Source organism: Acinonyx jubatus, unplaced genomic scaffold, assembly GCF_027475565.1.
Source record: "Acinonyx jubatus isolate Ajub_Pintada_27869175 unplaced genomic scaffold, VMU_Ajub_asm_v1.0 scaffold_20, whole genome shotgun sequence".
In the NCBI taxonomy this organism is placed as follows: Eukaryota; Metazoa; Chordata; class Mammalia; order Carnivora; family Felidae; genus Acinonyx; species Acinonyx jubatus.
The window spans coordinates 633,089-651,258 of record NW_026463939.1 but is presented as its reverse complement, the minus strand read 5'-3'; the positions used below and the strand labels follow the sequence as shown (position 1 = coordinate 651,258).

At 48.3% G+C, this 18,170-nt stretch overlaps 1 protein-coding gene across 4 annotated transcripts in view; it reads left to right on the top strand.

Annotated features, from left to right (window-relative positions):
• The first annotated feature begins 449 nt into the window (after positions 1-449).
• The window catches only part of PLEKHG4B (pleckstrin homology and RhoGEF domain containing G4B), an 81,579-nt gene continuing 63,858 nt past the window's right edge, over positions 450-18,170 (top strand). For 3 of the 4 annotated variants that reach the window (XM_027073249.2, XM_053213915.1, XM_027073243.2), the window contains exon 1: positions 785-957. In XM_027073249.2, coding sequence (XP_026929050.2) covers positions 919-957 — 39 coding nt within the window. In that variant the 5' untranslated portion in view covers positions 785-918. Of the gene's footprint in view, positions 485-784; positions 958-18,170 lie in introns of those variants that run through there. The other variant, XM_027073236.2, reaches the window with a different exon arrangement.

Genomic DNA, 18,170 nt, shown 5'->3' with positions numbered 1-18,170 from the left:
AACCTGTGGCCAGGAGCCTTTCATTTCTCTGCTCATTTCTCTGAACAACTGAACTTTATCCCTAAATGAGCACATTTGTCCTGCATTGGGTGGGATGAACCAGTGCCCATGTTTCCAGTGAAGGCACAATGCAGGGTTAGAGACCTGACTGGTTCTTGTGTGAGACAACCCCCCAACCCCCAACTCCAATGCGGCTCCCCTGGGAGAGCATCCCCTCAGCCAATGTGTTCTCTTGGACGGGAAGGGAAGGCTAGTCCATCTATGCCAGTGGAAATCAGGTACGAGTGTGTCTACACTGGGGGAAATCCGATGCAGCCACTGGTCTGAGAACACTATTCCAGGTCCCGAGGCTTTGTGAGAACAAAAGTAAAAGCAAACGCCCCGCCACCCCCACTCCCACCCGCTTCGGAGGGAGGAGCCCCGCGCCCCCGCCCCCACTGCCGCCCAGGTGAGGGCACTTGTGCCTTGGGTCCGCCCGCGGGAGGTGAGAGCGGCTCCCCAGCCCCGCAGGCCTCCCGGCCCCTCCGCCACCCTCGCCACCCTCGGAGTGGAGAGGGTCGGCCAGGGAAGGGGGCCCGCTCCGCAGGGAGGGGGTCTGCCGGGTGCGGGGTCCGCCTCGTACGGAGGGTGTCTGCAGGGGGAGGGGCTCCGCAGGTGGAGGGGGTCCGCCCCGCGGGGAGGGGCTCTGCAGGGGGAGGGGGTCCGCGGTGGGGGAGGGGGGTGTCTGCTCCAGGCAGAGGAGGGGGGTTTTCCGGGGAGGGGAGGGGAGGGGGTCCGCCCCGCGGGGAGGGGTCCGCCCGACTCGCGCCTCCGGCTCCGGCTCCGGCGTGGCGGGCGGGGCGCCGGGAGAGTCGCGCGCCGGACAGTGGCCTTTATGGGAACGTTTTCCTCCGAGGTCGGGACAAAGGCGGCGCCACCATGGCTCTCAGCGCGGCCGACAAAGGCTCCGGCACCAAGGTAGGGTCCGGCCGGTGGGTGGCAGGGAGGGGGGTCTGAGGGCCGCCGCTGCCGGGGGGAGGAAGCTTTGACTCTTCGGTCACTTAAAGATCAGTTTAGCAAACTTTCGCCTTAACCTCATGAATATTTCTGAGAAAAATGTGGTTTTCGAGACAGGTCTGCAGGGCTAGGCTCTGAAGGGAGTGCTGGGGGGGGCGGGGAGGGGGCCTAAAAGCACCTGTGCGGTGGTGGCTGTAGTCTCGTTCTTTATTAGCTGGGCACGGAGGGCGAACCGGCCAACCAGGGCGCTCAAAGACAAAGAAGTTGTACTTAAAGAAAATACCGATTGATTTGTCGGTTGGAACTCCGTCGAGTTCGTAACGAACGTAGTCGAGGAAAACAAGAGGGGCCCTTGAGGTTTGGAAAAGCGTGAGACACACGGCTTTGTATTTCTTCGTGCGAAATGCAGAAAGTGTGCTGGGTTTGTCTCCCCTTTTTCCTGTGAAGCTGGATTACAGAGTGTTTGGTGTAATAATTACACTCTACTCCTGTTACTTCGACTTAAAAAGTTTAGTTGATACTTTAAGGTGTCTAATTAAGAATTAAAACATATAATTAAAAAATTAAGTTAAATGCAGTTGAAACTGTGCGTAATTAATAGCTTACGAATCTGCTGTGTTAAACTGGCTGAGCTTTAGGCGGCTGTGGGCGCTGGGGGTGGGGGGGCTTCTCAGCTTCAGGAGCCATTTCAAAGTGGACAAAGTGAGATTCTGCTTTCCGTCTCCCCGAACCTGCTTCAGATTCACGGGATCTCTGGGTTGGGAGGAACTTCAGATGTCCCTTCTGCTCTCAGTAAAAATGCACTCAAATTCTGAGATAGTTACCAGCAACACATGTCCCTTCCTGAGGGACTCGTGTCTGTGTTGTGTGCCGGACATCCGACACTGAGGTAACAAACCCACTCCTGATCCTGATGCGACACCACGTCTTGGTCTCACTGTGCTTTGGGGGACAAGTGGATGGTCCAGGTGGGCCTCGAGAGGACGGCTAACCGGTGGCACCCAGGGCAGGCCTCATCGTTTCATCCCATTCATGCGGGCCTTGTCTGAAATGGCCTCTGTGAAACGTGGACCCTTGTGTCTGTGTCATCCTTTGGTGGTCTCCCATGAGTACTTTCTTACTTGTAAAGCATCCCAAAAATGCCAGGCTAAGGAAATAAAGTCGGCCCTGAATTTGCCCTCAGGCTCTCTGAGATGTGTGCTCACTGGTTGTATCATCCAGCCAAACACAGGAAACCCCAGATTCCCAGATCTCAGCGTTTTTTTGTGAGAATAATTCAAGCCCAGTTCACACGCCACCGCCTGCCTCCCTCCCTCCTTCCAAACAGAGCTAATGTGCGTTCTCCCTGTGTTTGAACAAAAATAAAAATCACTCAGAACCTGCTAGTCACCCATTCTACACCAAGAAGCAGCCCTGAAGCAGTGTGGTTTTCCTCTCCACACAGCTGTGCCCTGAAGCAGTGCACCCCTGCTCAGGATTTACCCTCCTGCCTTGTCAGCTCTGGGCTCCTTTTCCTGTATCCCTGCACCCCTGGCAGGGCCTGCCACTCAGTAGGTGTGTACCTAGTGAGGCAGGGAATGAAGAGAAGGAGGTGGGGGTACAGAGGGGTGGGCTGAGAGGTGGCAAATCCTGGCCTGCATGTGTTGATCCTGGGGCACCTTGAGAACCTGGGGTCCCCTGAGCAGAAGGCATCCATAATGACCATCTACCCTACAAGGGGCCAGGGAGGGCAGGTGCCTATGGGGTGGGAAAGAGACTCTGGACCCTGGCCTGGTGCCTGGAGAGCAGTCCCGGGACCTTGGAGATTTGATGTGCACCCACATCCGCCCTCTGTTAGCTGTTGCCCTTTGGCCTTGTAGCTCGGCCTCTCTGAGCTTCAGTCTGTTCATTGAAAGGAATAATCACAGCCTGCCTACCTCAGAGCACCATATCGGTTTACTTTAAAAATGAATATGCAGATGCTTCTTGAAAGGTAACCCAGCTCATCATTCAGCTGAATGTTCCTAGGTTGAAGGCTTCTTCTGTCCTTAGAGCTGGGATACATTTTCAGGTGTTTCTAGGTGCCTCGGTTCACACCTGGGCCCAAATTCTCGAAGAGCTTTCAGATACTGTTAGACAAGTATCTGACCTTACAGAATTTTCCCCAAAATTGATAAAATCAAATTGTGGCTCAGTTAGTTGAGCGTCTGACTCTTGATCTCAGCTCAGGGTTGTGAGTTCAAGCCCTGTGTTGGGCTCCATGCTGGGCGTGAAGCCTACTTAAAACACAAAAACAAGCAAACCCCAAAACCAGACAAAAACAACAACAAAAAAGATACTTTGCAGTAAATTTCTTCTACGTGACTTTAAAACATCTGATGTTTCTAAACCCGAGAAAGGGATGAAATCTAAGGCCTACAACAGTTTGGGACATAAATTAATTTGAAATTCAGCACTAGAGTTGTTCAAGTCAGCGAGGTGGCAAGTATGTGCACCTGCCCCACAGAAATGTTACCTGCCTGTCGCCCTGGACCCAGAGACCCCCAGCCTCAGTAGGTGTCACCCTCAGAAAGCTCCCCTGGTCATCCTGCCTGCACCCCTTCCACAGCCACACACCCCCAGCGCCTTTCCTGCTTGGCTTCACCGTACTAGGGCCTCCGTGGGAGGGTCTGAACTAACCTCACCTTGTGCCTCACCTTTGTTGACCGCCTGTCTCCCCAGGCAGTACCGACTTTGCTTCATTTCACTTGCTTCTCTGGTGCTTATAATAGTGCATGGCTTGAAGTCGGTGCTCTACAAATGTTTGTCACGTGGTGGTTACCCACCCCCTCTTTTGAAGCCCATTTTGATTCCCCTGCCCAGCGCCAACCTCCCGTGGGCCACACAGATACAGAGCCTACCCTGTGGGATTCCTGTCTACTGCTTCGCCCCTGACCTAAGCTAACATCACTTCCTGGGACTTTTGAGAATGAAAACAACCACCTCAGAGGGAGCAGCTGGGTTACGGTTGAGTCTGGGAGACCTTGTCTAAGTGTCAAATGGTCAAAGCAGGTCCGAGACAGTTATAGGGAAGGCTTGACAAGACCCCATTCGAGGTAATGAATGTGTTCTGCATGTGTGTTTTGGGGTGGGGACAGTGGTGCACGGAGCAGAAGAGAAGAAATGCCTGAGTTAACTTTAAATGAACAGAAGGGACAGCCAGGAGAAGGGTGACCCGCCCCTTCATTGTCAAGTAGAGGAACCACGGTTTGGTAGACAGCTTTGACCCAGAGCTAGCCGCAGGCCGGTGTTCTCACCTGGAGAGTGAAGAGGGCAGAATGACTCTGGGATCTCTCCGGCTCTGTGTTCTGCCAGGATGGGACATAGGGCAGTGTGCCACCACGGCAGAGGACTCGGTGACTGGGGATGCATTCTGTTCAGCCAAGCTCCAGTCCTGGTTTCCCCACTGAGTGAGCAGGCAGGCAGGCAGGCCCCTCCATCCTACCATCTTTAGGACAGGGATGACAGTAGTATCATCATGTGCTTAAAACAGTGTCTGATATATATAGTAAGTGCTCAATAAACGTTGGCTATTATTCTGGGATCCTATGATAGAAATGGAGAGAGATTTTCCTAAAAATAAAAGATGAAAACAAGGTTTGTCTTTTATTTTTGAAGTCCCTTAAGGAAAAATATCCAATGAAGTTATCTTCAAGGTATGTTGACACTCAAAGATATCACCGAGAAGAGGAATTACAATTATAATTATTTTAATAATATAATTGTCTATTTTTTAAAGAAACGTCTTGTGGAAGTGACAAACCAATAGGCCATGAACTCCACTTGAAATCAAGGGTCCTGGAGCCTTCCCTATGGCTTATTCAGAAAGACTAAAGAAAACGTAACTGGGATTTATTCAGCCTAGCACACCACACTGGGTAACAGAGTGAGCATTTAGTTCTCAAACTGAGAACACATTTGCATGTCCAGAGACTCTGACCTTCTGAGACCACAACCCAGAGGATCTCGGTGACCAGTGATGCAGGCAGAATGTAATCTCTCCCTAAAGTACAACATTTAAGTAGGAAAGCACATGGGAGAGTTGGTGGGGTAGGGCAACAACAGCAACAAATGAGAACAGATACTAGCACTGATTCTGAAAAGTTCTGGAACTAAATTTTTTAAATACTATTTTGAGGTGAAATTCACATAAACTGTTTCAGAGCAAACAATTCAGTGGTATTTAGTACGTTCCCAGTGCTGTGCATTCCACTACCTCTGCCTAGTTCCAGAACATCTCCATACCCCAAGTAAAACCTCACACCCATGTAACAGTTTCTCCCTGTTCCAGCCTCTCCCATCCTCTGGAACCACTAGTCTGATTTCTCTCTCTGTGGAATTGTCTACTCTGAATATTTTGTATAAGTGGAATCCTATAGTATGCGTCTTTTTTATTCTCAAATACATATCACATACAATTTATATGTACTGACTGTTAGTCCTCACAACCCCTCCATCCTGTGAATCTGAAACTCTGTTACTGTTAAACAGTGGCTCCCGTTCTGCCACCACCCCCATCCCCTGCCTGCCGACATTTTACATTCTGTCCTCAGGGTTGTAACTACTCTAAGGACCTTCTATAGTATTTGTCTTTTTGTGATTGGCTTATTTAGCTTAGTATAAAATCCTCAAGATTTTATCCATATTGTAGCATATGTCAAAATTTGCTTCCTTTTTAAGACTGAATAATATTCTGCTGCATGGATATACCACAATTTGCTTATCCATTCATCAGTTGATAGACATTTATACTGTTTCCACCCTTTGGCTTTTGCAAATAGTGCTGCTATGAACATGTGTTTACAAGTTTTTGTGTGTAAGATATTTTCATTTCTTTGAGTATATTTCAGGGTCATATGGTAATTCTGTGTTTAACTTTTTGATGAACCACTGAACAGTTTTCAACAGTAGCTGGACCATTTTACATATCTACCAATAATGTATGAGAGTTCCAATTTCTCCACAGCCTTACCAACAGTTGTTACTTTCTTTTTTTTTTAATTATTATAGTCATCCTAATGACTGTGAAGTGATATTTCATTGTAGTTTTGGTTTGCATTGCCCTAATGACTACTGATGTTGAGAACTTTTTACATGCTTGTTGAAAAAAAAAGCCTATTCAAGTCCTTTGCCCATTTTTAAGTTGGGTTCTTTATCTTTTTGTTATTGTGTTCTAAGAGTTCTTTATATATTCTGGATATTAGACTCTTATCAGGTGTATGGTTTGCAAGTATTTTGTTCTATCTGTTGGTTGTCCCTTTACTTTCTTGATAGTGTCCTTTGATGCACAAAGTTTTTTTTTTTTAATTTTTTTGATGTTTACTTATTTGAGAAAGAGAGATAGAGAATGAGCAGGGGAGGGGCAGAGGGAGAGAAGGAGACACTGAGTCCAAAGCAGACTCCAGGCTCTGAGCTGTCAGCACAAAGTCCATTGTGGGGCTCAAACCCATGAACCATGAGATGATGACCTGAGCAGAAGTCAGAGACTTAACTGACTGAGCCACCCAGGTACCCCAAAGTTTTTATTTTTAATGAGGTCCAGTTTATATATTTTTTTCTGTTGTTGCTTGGGCTTTTAGTGTCGTATCTTACGTCTATGTTTTAACAGTTTTCTGATTTTAGTGTTTATATTTAGGTCATAGATCCATTTTAGTTAATTTTTGTATTTGGTGTGAGGTAAGGGTCCAACTTCATTCTTTTGTATGGGGACATCCACTTTTTCCAGCACCATTTGTTGAAGAAATTATTTTCTCCTTCTTAAATAGTCTTGAAACCTAGGTTGGAACTCAACTGGCCGTAATTGTGCAGGTTTATTTCTGGATCTTCAGTCCTTTTCTGTTGTTCTGTGTGTCTGTCTTTATGCCAGAATCACACCGTTTTGATAACTGTAGCTTTGTAGTGGGTTTTGAAATCAGGAAGTGTGAGTCCTCCAACTTTGTTCAGGATTGCTTTGGCTGTTCAGGGCCCAGTGAAATTCCATATGAATTTGAGGATTATCTTTTCCATTTCTGGGAGAAAAGGTCATTGCAATTTTGAGAGAGATTGCATTGAGTTTGTAGACTGATTTGAATAGTATTAACATTTTACCAGTATCAAGTCTTCCAATCCATAAACCTGGGATGTTTTCCCATTTCTTTAATTCCTCGCAACACTGTTTTGTAGCTTCCAGTGTTCAAGTCTTTCATCTCCCTGGTTAAATGTCTTAGGCAACACTCACCACTGTTATTCAGCGCAGCACTGGAAGTCCTAGCCACAACAGTCAGACAACATAAAGAAATAAAAGGCATCCAGAGTGATAAGGAAGATGTAAAGTTCTCATTATTTGCAGAAGAACTGCTATGCTATATACAGAAACCCTGAAGACCCCACCAAAAAACTACTAGAACTGATAAATGAATTCAGTAAGGTCACAGGATACAAAATCAATGTACAGAAATCTGTTGCACTTCTATACACTAACAATGAAGCAGCAGATGGCCAACACACTGATGTTCAACATCACTTAGGGAAACGTAGATCAAAACCACAGTGAGATATCACCTACACGTGTCAATGGCTCAAGCCAACAACACAGAAAACAAGAGTGGGTGAGGATGTGGACAAAAAGGGAACCCTCTTGCGCTGTTGGTGGGAATGCAAACTGGTGCAAGCCACTGGAAACAGTATGGAGCTTCCTCAAAAAATTAAAAATGGAACTACCCTATGACCCAGCAGTTGCACTACTGTTTACCCCCCAGAAATGGAAACGTTAATTCAAAGGATATGTGCAGCATTGTCTACAATAGCCAAACTATGGAAGCAGCCCAAGTGTCCATCAATTGATGAATGGATAAAGAAGATGCAGTATATATATACAATGGAATATTAGCCATTAAAAAAAATTATGAAATCTTGCCATTTGCAATGACATGGAGTGAGGAGAATAATGCTAAGCAAAATAAGTCGGAGAAAGACAAATACCATATGATCTCACTCATGTGGAATTTAAGAAACAAAACAAATGAGCAAAGGGGAAAAAGAGAAAGAGAGAAACCAAGAAACAGACTCTTAACTATAGAGAACAAACTAATGGTTACCAGACAGGAAGTGGATGGAGTGAAAGTAGGGAATAGGGATTAAAGAGCATACTTATCAATGATGCAAAAAATAAAAAATAATAAAATGAAAAAAAAAGTATCTTAGGCATTTTATTCCTTTTGGATGCTATTATATACTGGAATTATTTTCTTAGTTTCATTTTTGGATTGTTCATTGCTAATGTATAGAAACACAACTGATTTTTGCATGTCAGTCTTGTACCCTGCAACTTTGCTGAACCCATTTATCAGTTCTAGGTAGGTTTTTTGTGGATTCTTTGGGTTTTGCTATATATAGGATTGTGTCATCTATAAACAGAGATCATTCTACTTCTTTATTTCTAATTTATATGCCTTTAATTTCTTTTTCTTGCCTAAGTGCTCAGGCTAGAACTTCCAGAACAGTGTTACATACCAACAGGGAAAGTGGGCATCCTTGGCTTGATTTTGATCTTAAGGGAAAAGCTTTCAGTATTTCACCATTGAAGTTAGCTGTGGATTTTTATAAGTGCCTTTTATCATGTTGAGAAAGGTCCTTTCTACTCCTAGTTTTCTGGAAATTTTGATATGAAAGGGTGTTGGATGTTGTAAACTGCTTTTTCTGTATCATTTAAGATGATCATAGACTTTTTCCTTGGTTTTATTGATGTGATGTTTTATATTGATTATTGAACCACACTCGCATTCCTGGGATGAATTCCACTTGGTCATGGTGAATAATACTTTTAGTAATGCTGCTAAATTTGGTTTCCTGGTTTGTTTGTTTGCTTGTTGGTTTGTTGTAAGATTTGGAATGAGTTTTATAACTCTGCTTTTATATTCTATTTTTTTAATGTTTATTTATTTTTGAGAGAAAGTGCTCATGCGCTGTGAGCCAGGGAGGGGCAGTGAGAGAGGGGGACAGAGAATCCAAAGCAGGTTCTGTGCTGACAGAAAGCCCAATGTGAGGCTTTAACTCACGAACTGCGAGATCATGACCTAAACCAAAGACGGACACTCAACCGAGCCATTCAGGTGCCCCTACAACTATGCTTTTAAATGTCATTATATTGTACGAGGATATATCTTAAGAAAGTAAGTTTTGAAATGAGAAATGATATTTTTAAGAAAAAACGTTTGTGTCAAAGGCAAACATGTGAAATGAGTAGGAAATCTGCAGAAATTTGAAACTAGTTTTTAAGACTTCAAAATGTAACTGACTGGAGAAAAATAGTCGATAGGAGAAGGTCTATGTGAGGTTAATCCATGGAAAACATTTCGGTAGCGCCTGACCCTAGAACCATCATGTTGCCATTGTGGGGTGTAAAATCAGGCATGCAAACAGTGCTTGCTTCCCCCTTAACATTACAGTTTTCTTGTCTTACAGCCCCTGCTGGCTGTCAGCCAGGACATAAATCTTTGCATCCTTCACCGTGTTTAGCACATGGTAGGCAATCAATGAATGCACTATGGTGTTCAGTGTGGAGAGGACAGTGGGTGCCTCTGTGAGCATCTTTTTTTTTTTAAGAGAGCACGAGCGAGCATTGGGGAGGGGCAGAGAGAGGAAGAGAGAGAGAATCCCAAGCAGGCTTTGCACCAGCAGCACAGAGCCCAACTTGAGGCTCAAACTTATGAATCATGAGATCATGACCTAAGCCGAAACCAAGAGTTGGACGCTTCACCGAGTGAGCCAACCAGACACCCTCTGTGAGCACCTCTCTCTCCCTCTCTCTCTCTCTCTCTCTCTCTCTCTCTCTCTCTCAAAATAAATGCATAAACTCTAAAAAAAAAAAAAAAGGGAGGGAGAGAAAGAGGACAGACAAGGAGGGAAGAGACAGCAGAAACAAGGGGTTGATTGATCAGGACCAATGGCCACATCACTTATTATCCAAATTGGATCGCTTTGAGGGGAAAAGAAACGTAATGCCAGGACCATAGGTGAAAAATCTGGGAAATGCCGGATAGGGTTGCTAGCCTAACTTGGGTGCTCCTGCCTTCTGGCAACAGCATTCTGAACAACGGGGGTAGGTCCCCACTGTGGGTGGGGGTTGATCATAGACTGGGTGCCCTCAGTCCCACCGTGAGTACCTCTGAGCCAGACTGTGCAGACGTGCTGGCTACAGAAGCCACTAGCAGAACTGCCGTGTGGAGCCAACCGGCGCCCCACCGGCAGGTGTGGATGCACCGTGTCCTCATGTACCTGCATACTCATTGTGGCCTTCCCAGGTCCAGGCTCCTGTGTGCTGGGCCAGGCTACCGCTGGGAGTCACGCCTCTTGTCAGTGGTTTCCCAGTGTGCACCAGCACCTCCTTCCCTCTGTCCTGCATTCATCGCTCATGCTCCAAGGGCTCCCTCTGTTCGGGATTCCAGACGTTGGTAAGCCACCTGCTGTGCCCATTCTGAGTGTGGTTTTGGGCTCCAGGCTCCAGGCTCCAGCCTTATCCTTAGACTCAAGATCCCCAACTGTCTTGTCCAGTGTATCCTTCTCTACCCCTCTCTCAGGCACCCGTGTGGGAAACCTCAGGGACCTGTTCACGTCATGTAGAGCCATACTTGCCAGACATGACTTTGCCTGGGGCCACTGAGCTTTGTGGGCCAGCTCAGTGGTGACTTCCTGAGTCAGGGAGACAGTGAGAAGTGTGATTTAGTACTCCAAGTGCATCCATCACAGGTTTCTCATTAGAATGACTTCTTTGTTGTTCTTATCATGTATACAGAATTCACATTTTCCCCTAAAAATCCTTAAATTGTACTTAACCAAACTCCCAGTTACCTTACCTTCCTGCACATCAGTATGGCCTCATCATATGTCCCTATGAAACCTTCCTAGCCAGAACTTTCAAACTTGAAGCCTTCGTTCCACTCTCCTTCTGGGACAGGCAAAGGTGCTTCAGCCCAGACCCAGCACCAATTCCCGAACAACCTCAGCCCGGTGTCAGCAGTCAGCACCTGTCCCACTCAGACTAAAGATTGTCTACGTCACAAAGTCCTTCAGGGAAAGTACAGGCATCATTTGTAACTTAAAAATATATCTGTGGTTTTCCATGAACACCACATTAGAGCCTTCTCATTCATGGTTAAAGTGAAATGATTTTGAGTAGCCGGGTGCCAGCTACCTTCAAGTCATAATCAAGCTGAGAAACACTGACCATCTGAGAGAGACTTTTCTAGGATGCCTGTGCTCCCGTTTTGAAGAGCCCAAATCAGGCTGATGCCCAACTTTCATCACAGCTGTGGCTGGGCCCCTGCTCACAGGATGCTTTGGGGGAGATGTTAGGGTAGCATTTTTAAACTACTGGTGCAAATACACAATGTCACACTCCCACCTACCATGTTTGTGCCTGCTCATCCTTTACTTGTATTGGAATATAATCGGAAAGTATAAGAAACACACGTAATTCGTGATAGAGGTGGAGTCTGCTATCACATGTACGACTCAGACAAATTAGCTTCAATCCTCCCTCAAGAGTACTTGTTTCTCTGTTGGAAATGTGCGTGGAAAGGTGTGGGGAGGCCAGGTGTGCTACCTAAAGACAGATGCCAGGCAGATGCTGGCAAAGCAGCTGGACTCAGACAAAAGGGAACTTACTGTGGTTTTGCAGGTGGTTTCTTTCACGCAGCTTAACAGTAATGTGAAAACAAAAGGACAACACAAAACTTGGAGGGAAGAAATCTGTTTTTCTCTTTATACATGAAGAGCCACACATCTGGTCGGGCTGACACATTTCAAGTGCACTTTGGTTTCCTGCCAAAGGGTTTTCTGGGTAAGTTAGGTGGGAAAGAATGGTCATGATCAGTCACTCCCCTAAAGAACTGCAAAGAGGGGTTCGGGCCTGTCTGCATGTGCGTTGTGCGTAGCTCCCTCGAGCTCTGCTGTGGATCAAGGGCTCGATGCAGGACTCAATGTGGGAAAGTCAGGTTTGGTATAGTAATTAGGACTGAGGGACATTTTCAGGTTGGCATAATCTTTTCTGGTCTTGCCACAGTTAGAGTGAACAAAACTCTTTCTTGCAGCTGAAGTCACATTTCAGCATGAGGGAGCCAATCTGCATTGATTGAGGTAATTGTCGCTCTTGCACACTTTCTATCAGGCACCTTCAAAGAGCTAAATTCAGTCAAAATGTCTCAAGAACCAACACTTCGTTGTCAGTTTGCATTCTGTATTAAAAAGTAAAAAGCTTCAATGTTCTTTTAAGATGAAATATGTTCTTACCTTTGTGGAATGATTGAAGTAGATTCATGGTATTCTTCCTGTTTTACAAACGAAGAAACCAGATATGCTGAAGTCTTGGGGACTTTGTGCTATGCCACAGTCAGTGTAGAACCCCGGGTGATGTTTACAGGTGGTGTCCCCTGAACCTGCTCTTGCCTTGGGCCCCAGGATGCAGCTCACCACCTGGCCAGCGACAGCTCCTCTTTACCGGCACGTCCACAGGGGCACCTCCATCCCTTCCGGGGGTCTGTTTCTCATCCTGCCAGCCCTGTCTCCCTCCACCCTTCTTTCTGCTTCTCTGGTAGGTTTGCTTCCTCTCTATGCTGAAGGCAGGACCGTGTCTGTTTGTGCAATTACTGCAGGACTAGCAGGTGAGCAGCAGAGCAGGGTCACTCCCTGGTTGCTGCTGGCGTGATGGGCTTCACAAGCCAGGGCAGGCCTTGCTCTGGGACCTTGTGTTTGTGGTTGCCTCTGTCCTGGTAATGACCAAGTGAACATGTGACCCGTGGCAGGGACAGTGCTTGAGCTTCCCGTGTGCACTCGTAGTCACCTAATAGATGCTGGCACGAAAGGTGCATTCCAAGACTTTCACAGCTCCCTAGTTTGGGAGTGTCCTCGTTGTATATTAGGCTACTAAATGCAAAGAAGGATAATGAGGACCTTAAATGACTGCTTTTTTAATGCATTCGATGTTGAGAAGAAATTAATAACACCCCTAGAGACAGAGCCGCTGGGTACCACCCTCAATCACAGTCAATCACATTGACTGCTGCTCTCAAAGCACACATGGAATAAAGCTGTTCGTGAACGAAATTACTGACAATTAGTTGGAACTTGGGTGTTGAATCAGAAATGGAGGTGTCAACCAAGCCCTCACTCATCCAGCATCTTCATCGAGAAATGTAGCTGTTCTGGAGCCAGAGTCCATGCAACTCATGGGGCAGCAGACAGAGAAGGAGGGTGGGGGCTGCCCCTTCATCCACCCACTCATGCCCCTTGGCTGCCTTGCAGGACTTCCTTCCTTAAGGGTGGGGTCAGCAAACTTTCTACGAAGGGCCAGACAGTAAGCCTAGAGGCTTTGAAGGACCATTCTCAGCTCTGCCTTTGTAGCACAGAAGCAGCCATAGGCAATGCATGGAATGAGGGTGTCTGTGTTCCAATAAAACTTCCAATATGGGCACTGACATGTGAATGTCATATAGTTTCCACATGTCTGAATTAGTATTCTTCTTTTGGTTTTTTTTCCGACCACTGGGGTCATGGTTTGCTGACCCCTGAGTGTTGCATAGAGACCAGCAGGGACAGAGGAGCTAGGGTGGCGCCAGGATGTCCCCACACCTCCAGGTGAAATCCTGGATGCTCCAGCTGGTGGTTAGAGGATGAAGAGGCAGCTTTTCCAAAGAACACCCAGTGGAAGATTCTGAGTGTATCTGGTTGAGTGAGATTCCCTGGAAGATAAAACCTCCTCGGTTCTAGGCAGATTCTGACATCAGGCGCCCATAGGTAGGATGGAATGCCTAGTGACAAAAGTGCATAATTAACATAGACTTGCAGGACTGGGTGGCTCTGCCCATCATGGGAGTCACATGTGCAAACATGGTGTAAACTGTGAAGTGCCGTCTCGTTTACCAGTTCTGGCTTTACACTGGGGAGGTTTGGCAGCCACACAGCAAGCAGGTGTGTCAAAGCCCTGCTAGGTGCCTGGGAGCCAAGGTGCTCAGCACTCCTGTGCCCTGGTTCAGAGGCAACTCGTGGAAGAGGGCCCGAGGGGGCAATAGCCCAGCAGCTGGGGGGCCATGACACCTCCATTGTCCTGCTGCTGACTCAGTGTCCTATCTGGGGAGGATTGGTTGTAGAAACATTTGAGAAGTCATGTTTATATATTTGTTTTCTCACATAGGATTGGTTCTATTTGTGACTGTTTAATGTCAAGCCCTAGATAGGAAAGCAGGTGCCTCGCAACATGATTAAAATGGAGACTGAGATCCTCCTGGAACAGAAAAGGGATCATGTTGAAAACAGGACTCTAGCTTCTGAGCTGCGCACATTCCAGCTGGAGGGCTGAAGGGCATGTGTCAACAGGGGAGGACGCAGCTGCCTGTGGCTCATCCTCAGGAAGAGAGCCCCTGGCAGGCTCTGTTGAACACACAGGTGTCATGGGCCAGGCCCTCTCCTGAGGTCCCTGCCCTCGGTCCTCAGCCACCTGAGAGCTCCTCCCAGCTAACAGTTGAGGAGGAAACCATGGCCCAAAGTAGAAAGCAAGCAGGGAGCACAGGTCTGGCCCATATCTGACACAGGCAGGGACCTAGAGGCACGCACAGCTGCCCCAGTTGGTGGCACAGTGGGCAGGGGTGGGAGGGAGGATCTGCCAGGCTTCCTCTTTCAGAACAGGCTTTTACTGATGATACCTGCCAATTCCATGTCAGCAAGTTCTTACACTGCGTTAGTCTGGGAAGCTGGGATGAGAAGGAAGAACGTAGAATCAGTTTTAAAAAGAAGTTGGTGGAGCAGAAGCCACCTGGAAGGTTCTTGCTGCAGGTGACTGGGCATCTGAGGGGAGGAAAGAAAGGGAGGGGCACTGCAGCCAGCCTGGCAGCCGTCTGAGCATAGTTCCGAGCATAGAATTACAAAGGGGAGCCGTCCCAACATGCCGGCCGGCAGAGACTGCCGCCATCCGGCTGTTTAGCCCTGTAGACGGATTTCCATTGTCAACAATCCCCAGCACCCACAATCCACTGTAATGTGAACACCAGCTTCAGAATTGCTGAAGTCAGGCAACTATGTGTTTCATGTTTGTTTGGTAAGGTGTGTGTAAATTCAGAAAAGACATTTCAGGGTTGTGTTTGGAATTACTCTTTTCTGGATTCACCTCCTGGGCCAGTTGCATAAGGTGCAGCCCTGAAGCTTGAACCCTGAAATAGTGATTTTGTTTGGCATTCTCCTTTTTTTGGTTTGGTTTTCTTTTCTCCCTGAAAACTAGAAAATATTGACACCTAGACAAAGCAGAGGTTGTGGATAATGATGCTCAGATTTGAGATGCTTTTGGAATACTCCTGGAGATACAGCTGAGATTGAGATATGCCACATGCACCTCCCCTGCTGGAGGCACCATGCCAACAGGGTGGAGACAGAGTCCCGAGGTCCTGCTCCTCATTCTACCCTGTGGGGCGTGGTCTCCCTGGGAAGCCTCTCAGGACGCACTGACGTGTCTGCAGGCAGCTCAGTCCCTCCAGGTGCATTACAGGACACCAATCCAAGAGGGCTCCTAGGTAGAAGTGGTAACCCATGCCAAGGTGTGTGCTGTGGCTGCCGTGGGGAGGTAAAGGCCCTGAGTTGGGGTGTCCCCTGGGTCTGTGTTCCAGGTCCTAGGGAGTGTCAGTCACGATATGCAGGTTATGCCACATAACCAATGCCCCCCACATCTCAGTCATCAGCACCATGATGACCGGTTCATGCTACGTGCCCATCATGGTCATCACGTCAGTTTTACTCTGGGGTCCAGGCTCATGGAACAGCTTCTCTGGGGTGTTACCCATCTTGTGGCAGAGGGAAAGGTAGTGTATCAGAGCACGTGCTGCCTCACAAAGTCTCTGTCAGAACGCGCATCGGCCACTGCTGCCACGTTTCTTTGTCATGTGGCCGCGCCTGATGCCGATGGACAGGGACATGCCATCCTCCCCAGGGAGGCAGGGATTCTGTGAAAAACAGCTCACCACAGAAAGATTGCTCTGTTTTTTGTCAGTTCAGTACCTTACTGAAATGCGGACGGGCATTTCCCCGTCCAGCATTATGGAGGCCCAGTGTTCCTCAGAGGGATCTTTCCTCCATAAACGAAGCGGGATTTTAGAGCCCAGACATATTTGTGGTGAACATTGGGCCAAATATTTCCCTGCCTCTCCCTTCTAAAGATCCTCTAGACATGTCACGATGTAATCCAACACCACGAATGTGCGAGGAAAGGGTCACATGGTGCGCAGCCCAGAAGCAGACCCCGGTTTTGGAGATGCACAACTAGAAGGCAGCTAAGTGCTAAGTAGGCAGCTCTGAGCTTGAGAAAGACTCGCCTCAGTTGGGAAGGTGGAGGAATGTCTGAGGAAGCTGTGAAGTGAACTGCCGTGGCCCAGGGGTCAGAGCCTGGGGAGTGTGCTGGTCAGGGAGAGAAGGCCTAGCCCTCAGGTGTCAGACATAGCTGCCTGGGCCCAGGGAGGGCCCACAGGTGGTGGCTGGAGTCAGCAGTGGGGCCGGGTGGAGAGTCAGCCTGAGATGCTGACCCACGTGGAGGTGTAGACAGACCAGATGGAGGCAGGCTGGCACATCAGGCCAGCACAGGGGGCTAGGCTTTCTAGACATGTTTTCTTTGACTCAAAAGTGGTTCCTGGGTCTGTACACACAGGAAAACAGAGATGAGCATCGGCGCCCTTCAGGAAGGGCGTCTGAGAGACTGTAACCAGGTCGGCTACTGAGAGCAAGCCTCCTGGGGAGTGTGGGTTTCACACCCAGCCTCCACAGGGCCGAGAAAGTGGCTATTGATGGAAAGTGGGGCAGGGCTAGGACTGACACGGGTGCCCCTCCTGTCCTAGGCCCCTGTTTGAAGGCGGGCTGTAGGAACAGCTCTGGTGTCCCATAGTGGGTGCCTGCTGCTACTTGTACATCCTGACTTTTGTTTACAAAATCCGACTAGAGGCAGAGGCCATAGTGGCAAATTTAAAGGCTGCCCTGACCTTCTGGGTAGAAGTGCCTGGGTGAGTGGCACCCTCTGTACCCCACTCTCTATGCCCCTACCCCGGGCTACAGCATCTGGGGTATCACTAGGAGCTGGTCATGGGGCTGCAGGATAAGATGAGCTCCCACACCAGATGAGGGGCTTTTGTGTGCACTACCCCCACGCCAGCCACACACCCAGCCTTGCCTCGTGGATGATGCCCCCAGCCTTTGTTCTCTTTGCACCAACATCCGTGCCCTGGCAATTTTCAGAATGAGACGGCATAACGGAGTCCCAGAGAAGCCCCCAGCCTGGCTAATGGCGGTGGAGAGGCTGGTATTGCCTTACTGCAGCTGCTTAGTCCTCTCCTAACCCCACCTGAGACCTCATCCCAGGTGTCCTGCAATCCTGTCCTCCTATACACGCCCTACTGTCCCCCGCATACAGGGGTCCAAATGTAGATTTGGGCAGCAGGTTCCTTTGGTCATTGGGAGTAGCTGCAAGGAAGGTGTCTCCGATGTGGCTGTGCTGAAGTCTTTGATGTTCTTGTACTTTCTATCCCTGTTGGGACACGAGGGGGGTCAGCCACCAGCTTATGACTGTGCAGGAGGGGTGGGGTGGAGGTCTGGGAGCACAGTTTATGCACTGCTGCTCGGAAACCTAGCTACCTAGCAGTCTCTCATCTTGGGGTGCCCTTTCCTAAGAGACAGGAGTGGTCCCCACAGTAAGCCCCTGCAGACCCTCTGGGCAGGTAAAAGGATCCTGATGTCCAGGCCCACCCACCCTGCCAACAACTGCCCCACAACTCTGTGCCTTCAGTCATCTTTGGGGGTGTTACATTTGAGTGAAAATGTGAGCACTGATGGGCAGCCTTTGTCAGGCCAGCCTCAGCCCAGTCCCTCCGGCCTGCCAGGCCCTGGATGGGGTGCCCCTGCTGTTTCCTTGCCTTATTCATCAGCTGGTCTTGTTTAGCTCAGCACAGTCCTTGAAATGAGAAGACATACCTTGGCTTTGACATTTAGCACATTACCTGCCCCCTGGCGGATGAAACATGCCATTTCCAGCTGGTTCGTGTTTCAGAACCAAGCGGCCAGGTGTCTTGCCGGTGTCCCTGAGACTGCCCCACCCCCCCTGCACAGGGTGGGCACAGATGGGCCTGTGGATGCCCAGCTTCAGTCTTCTCATC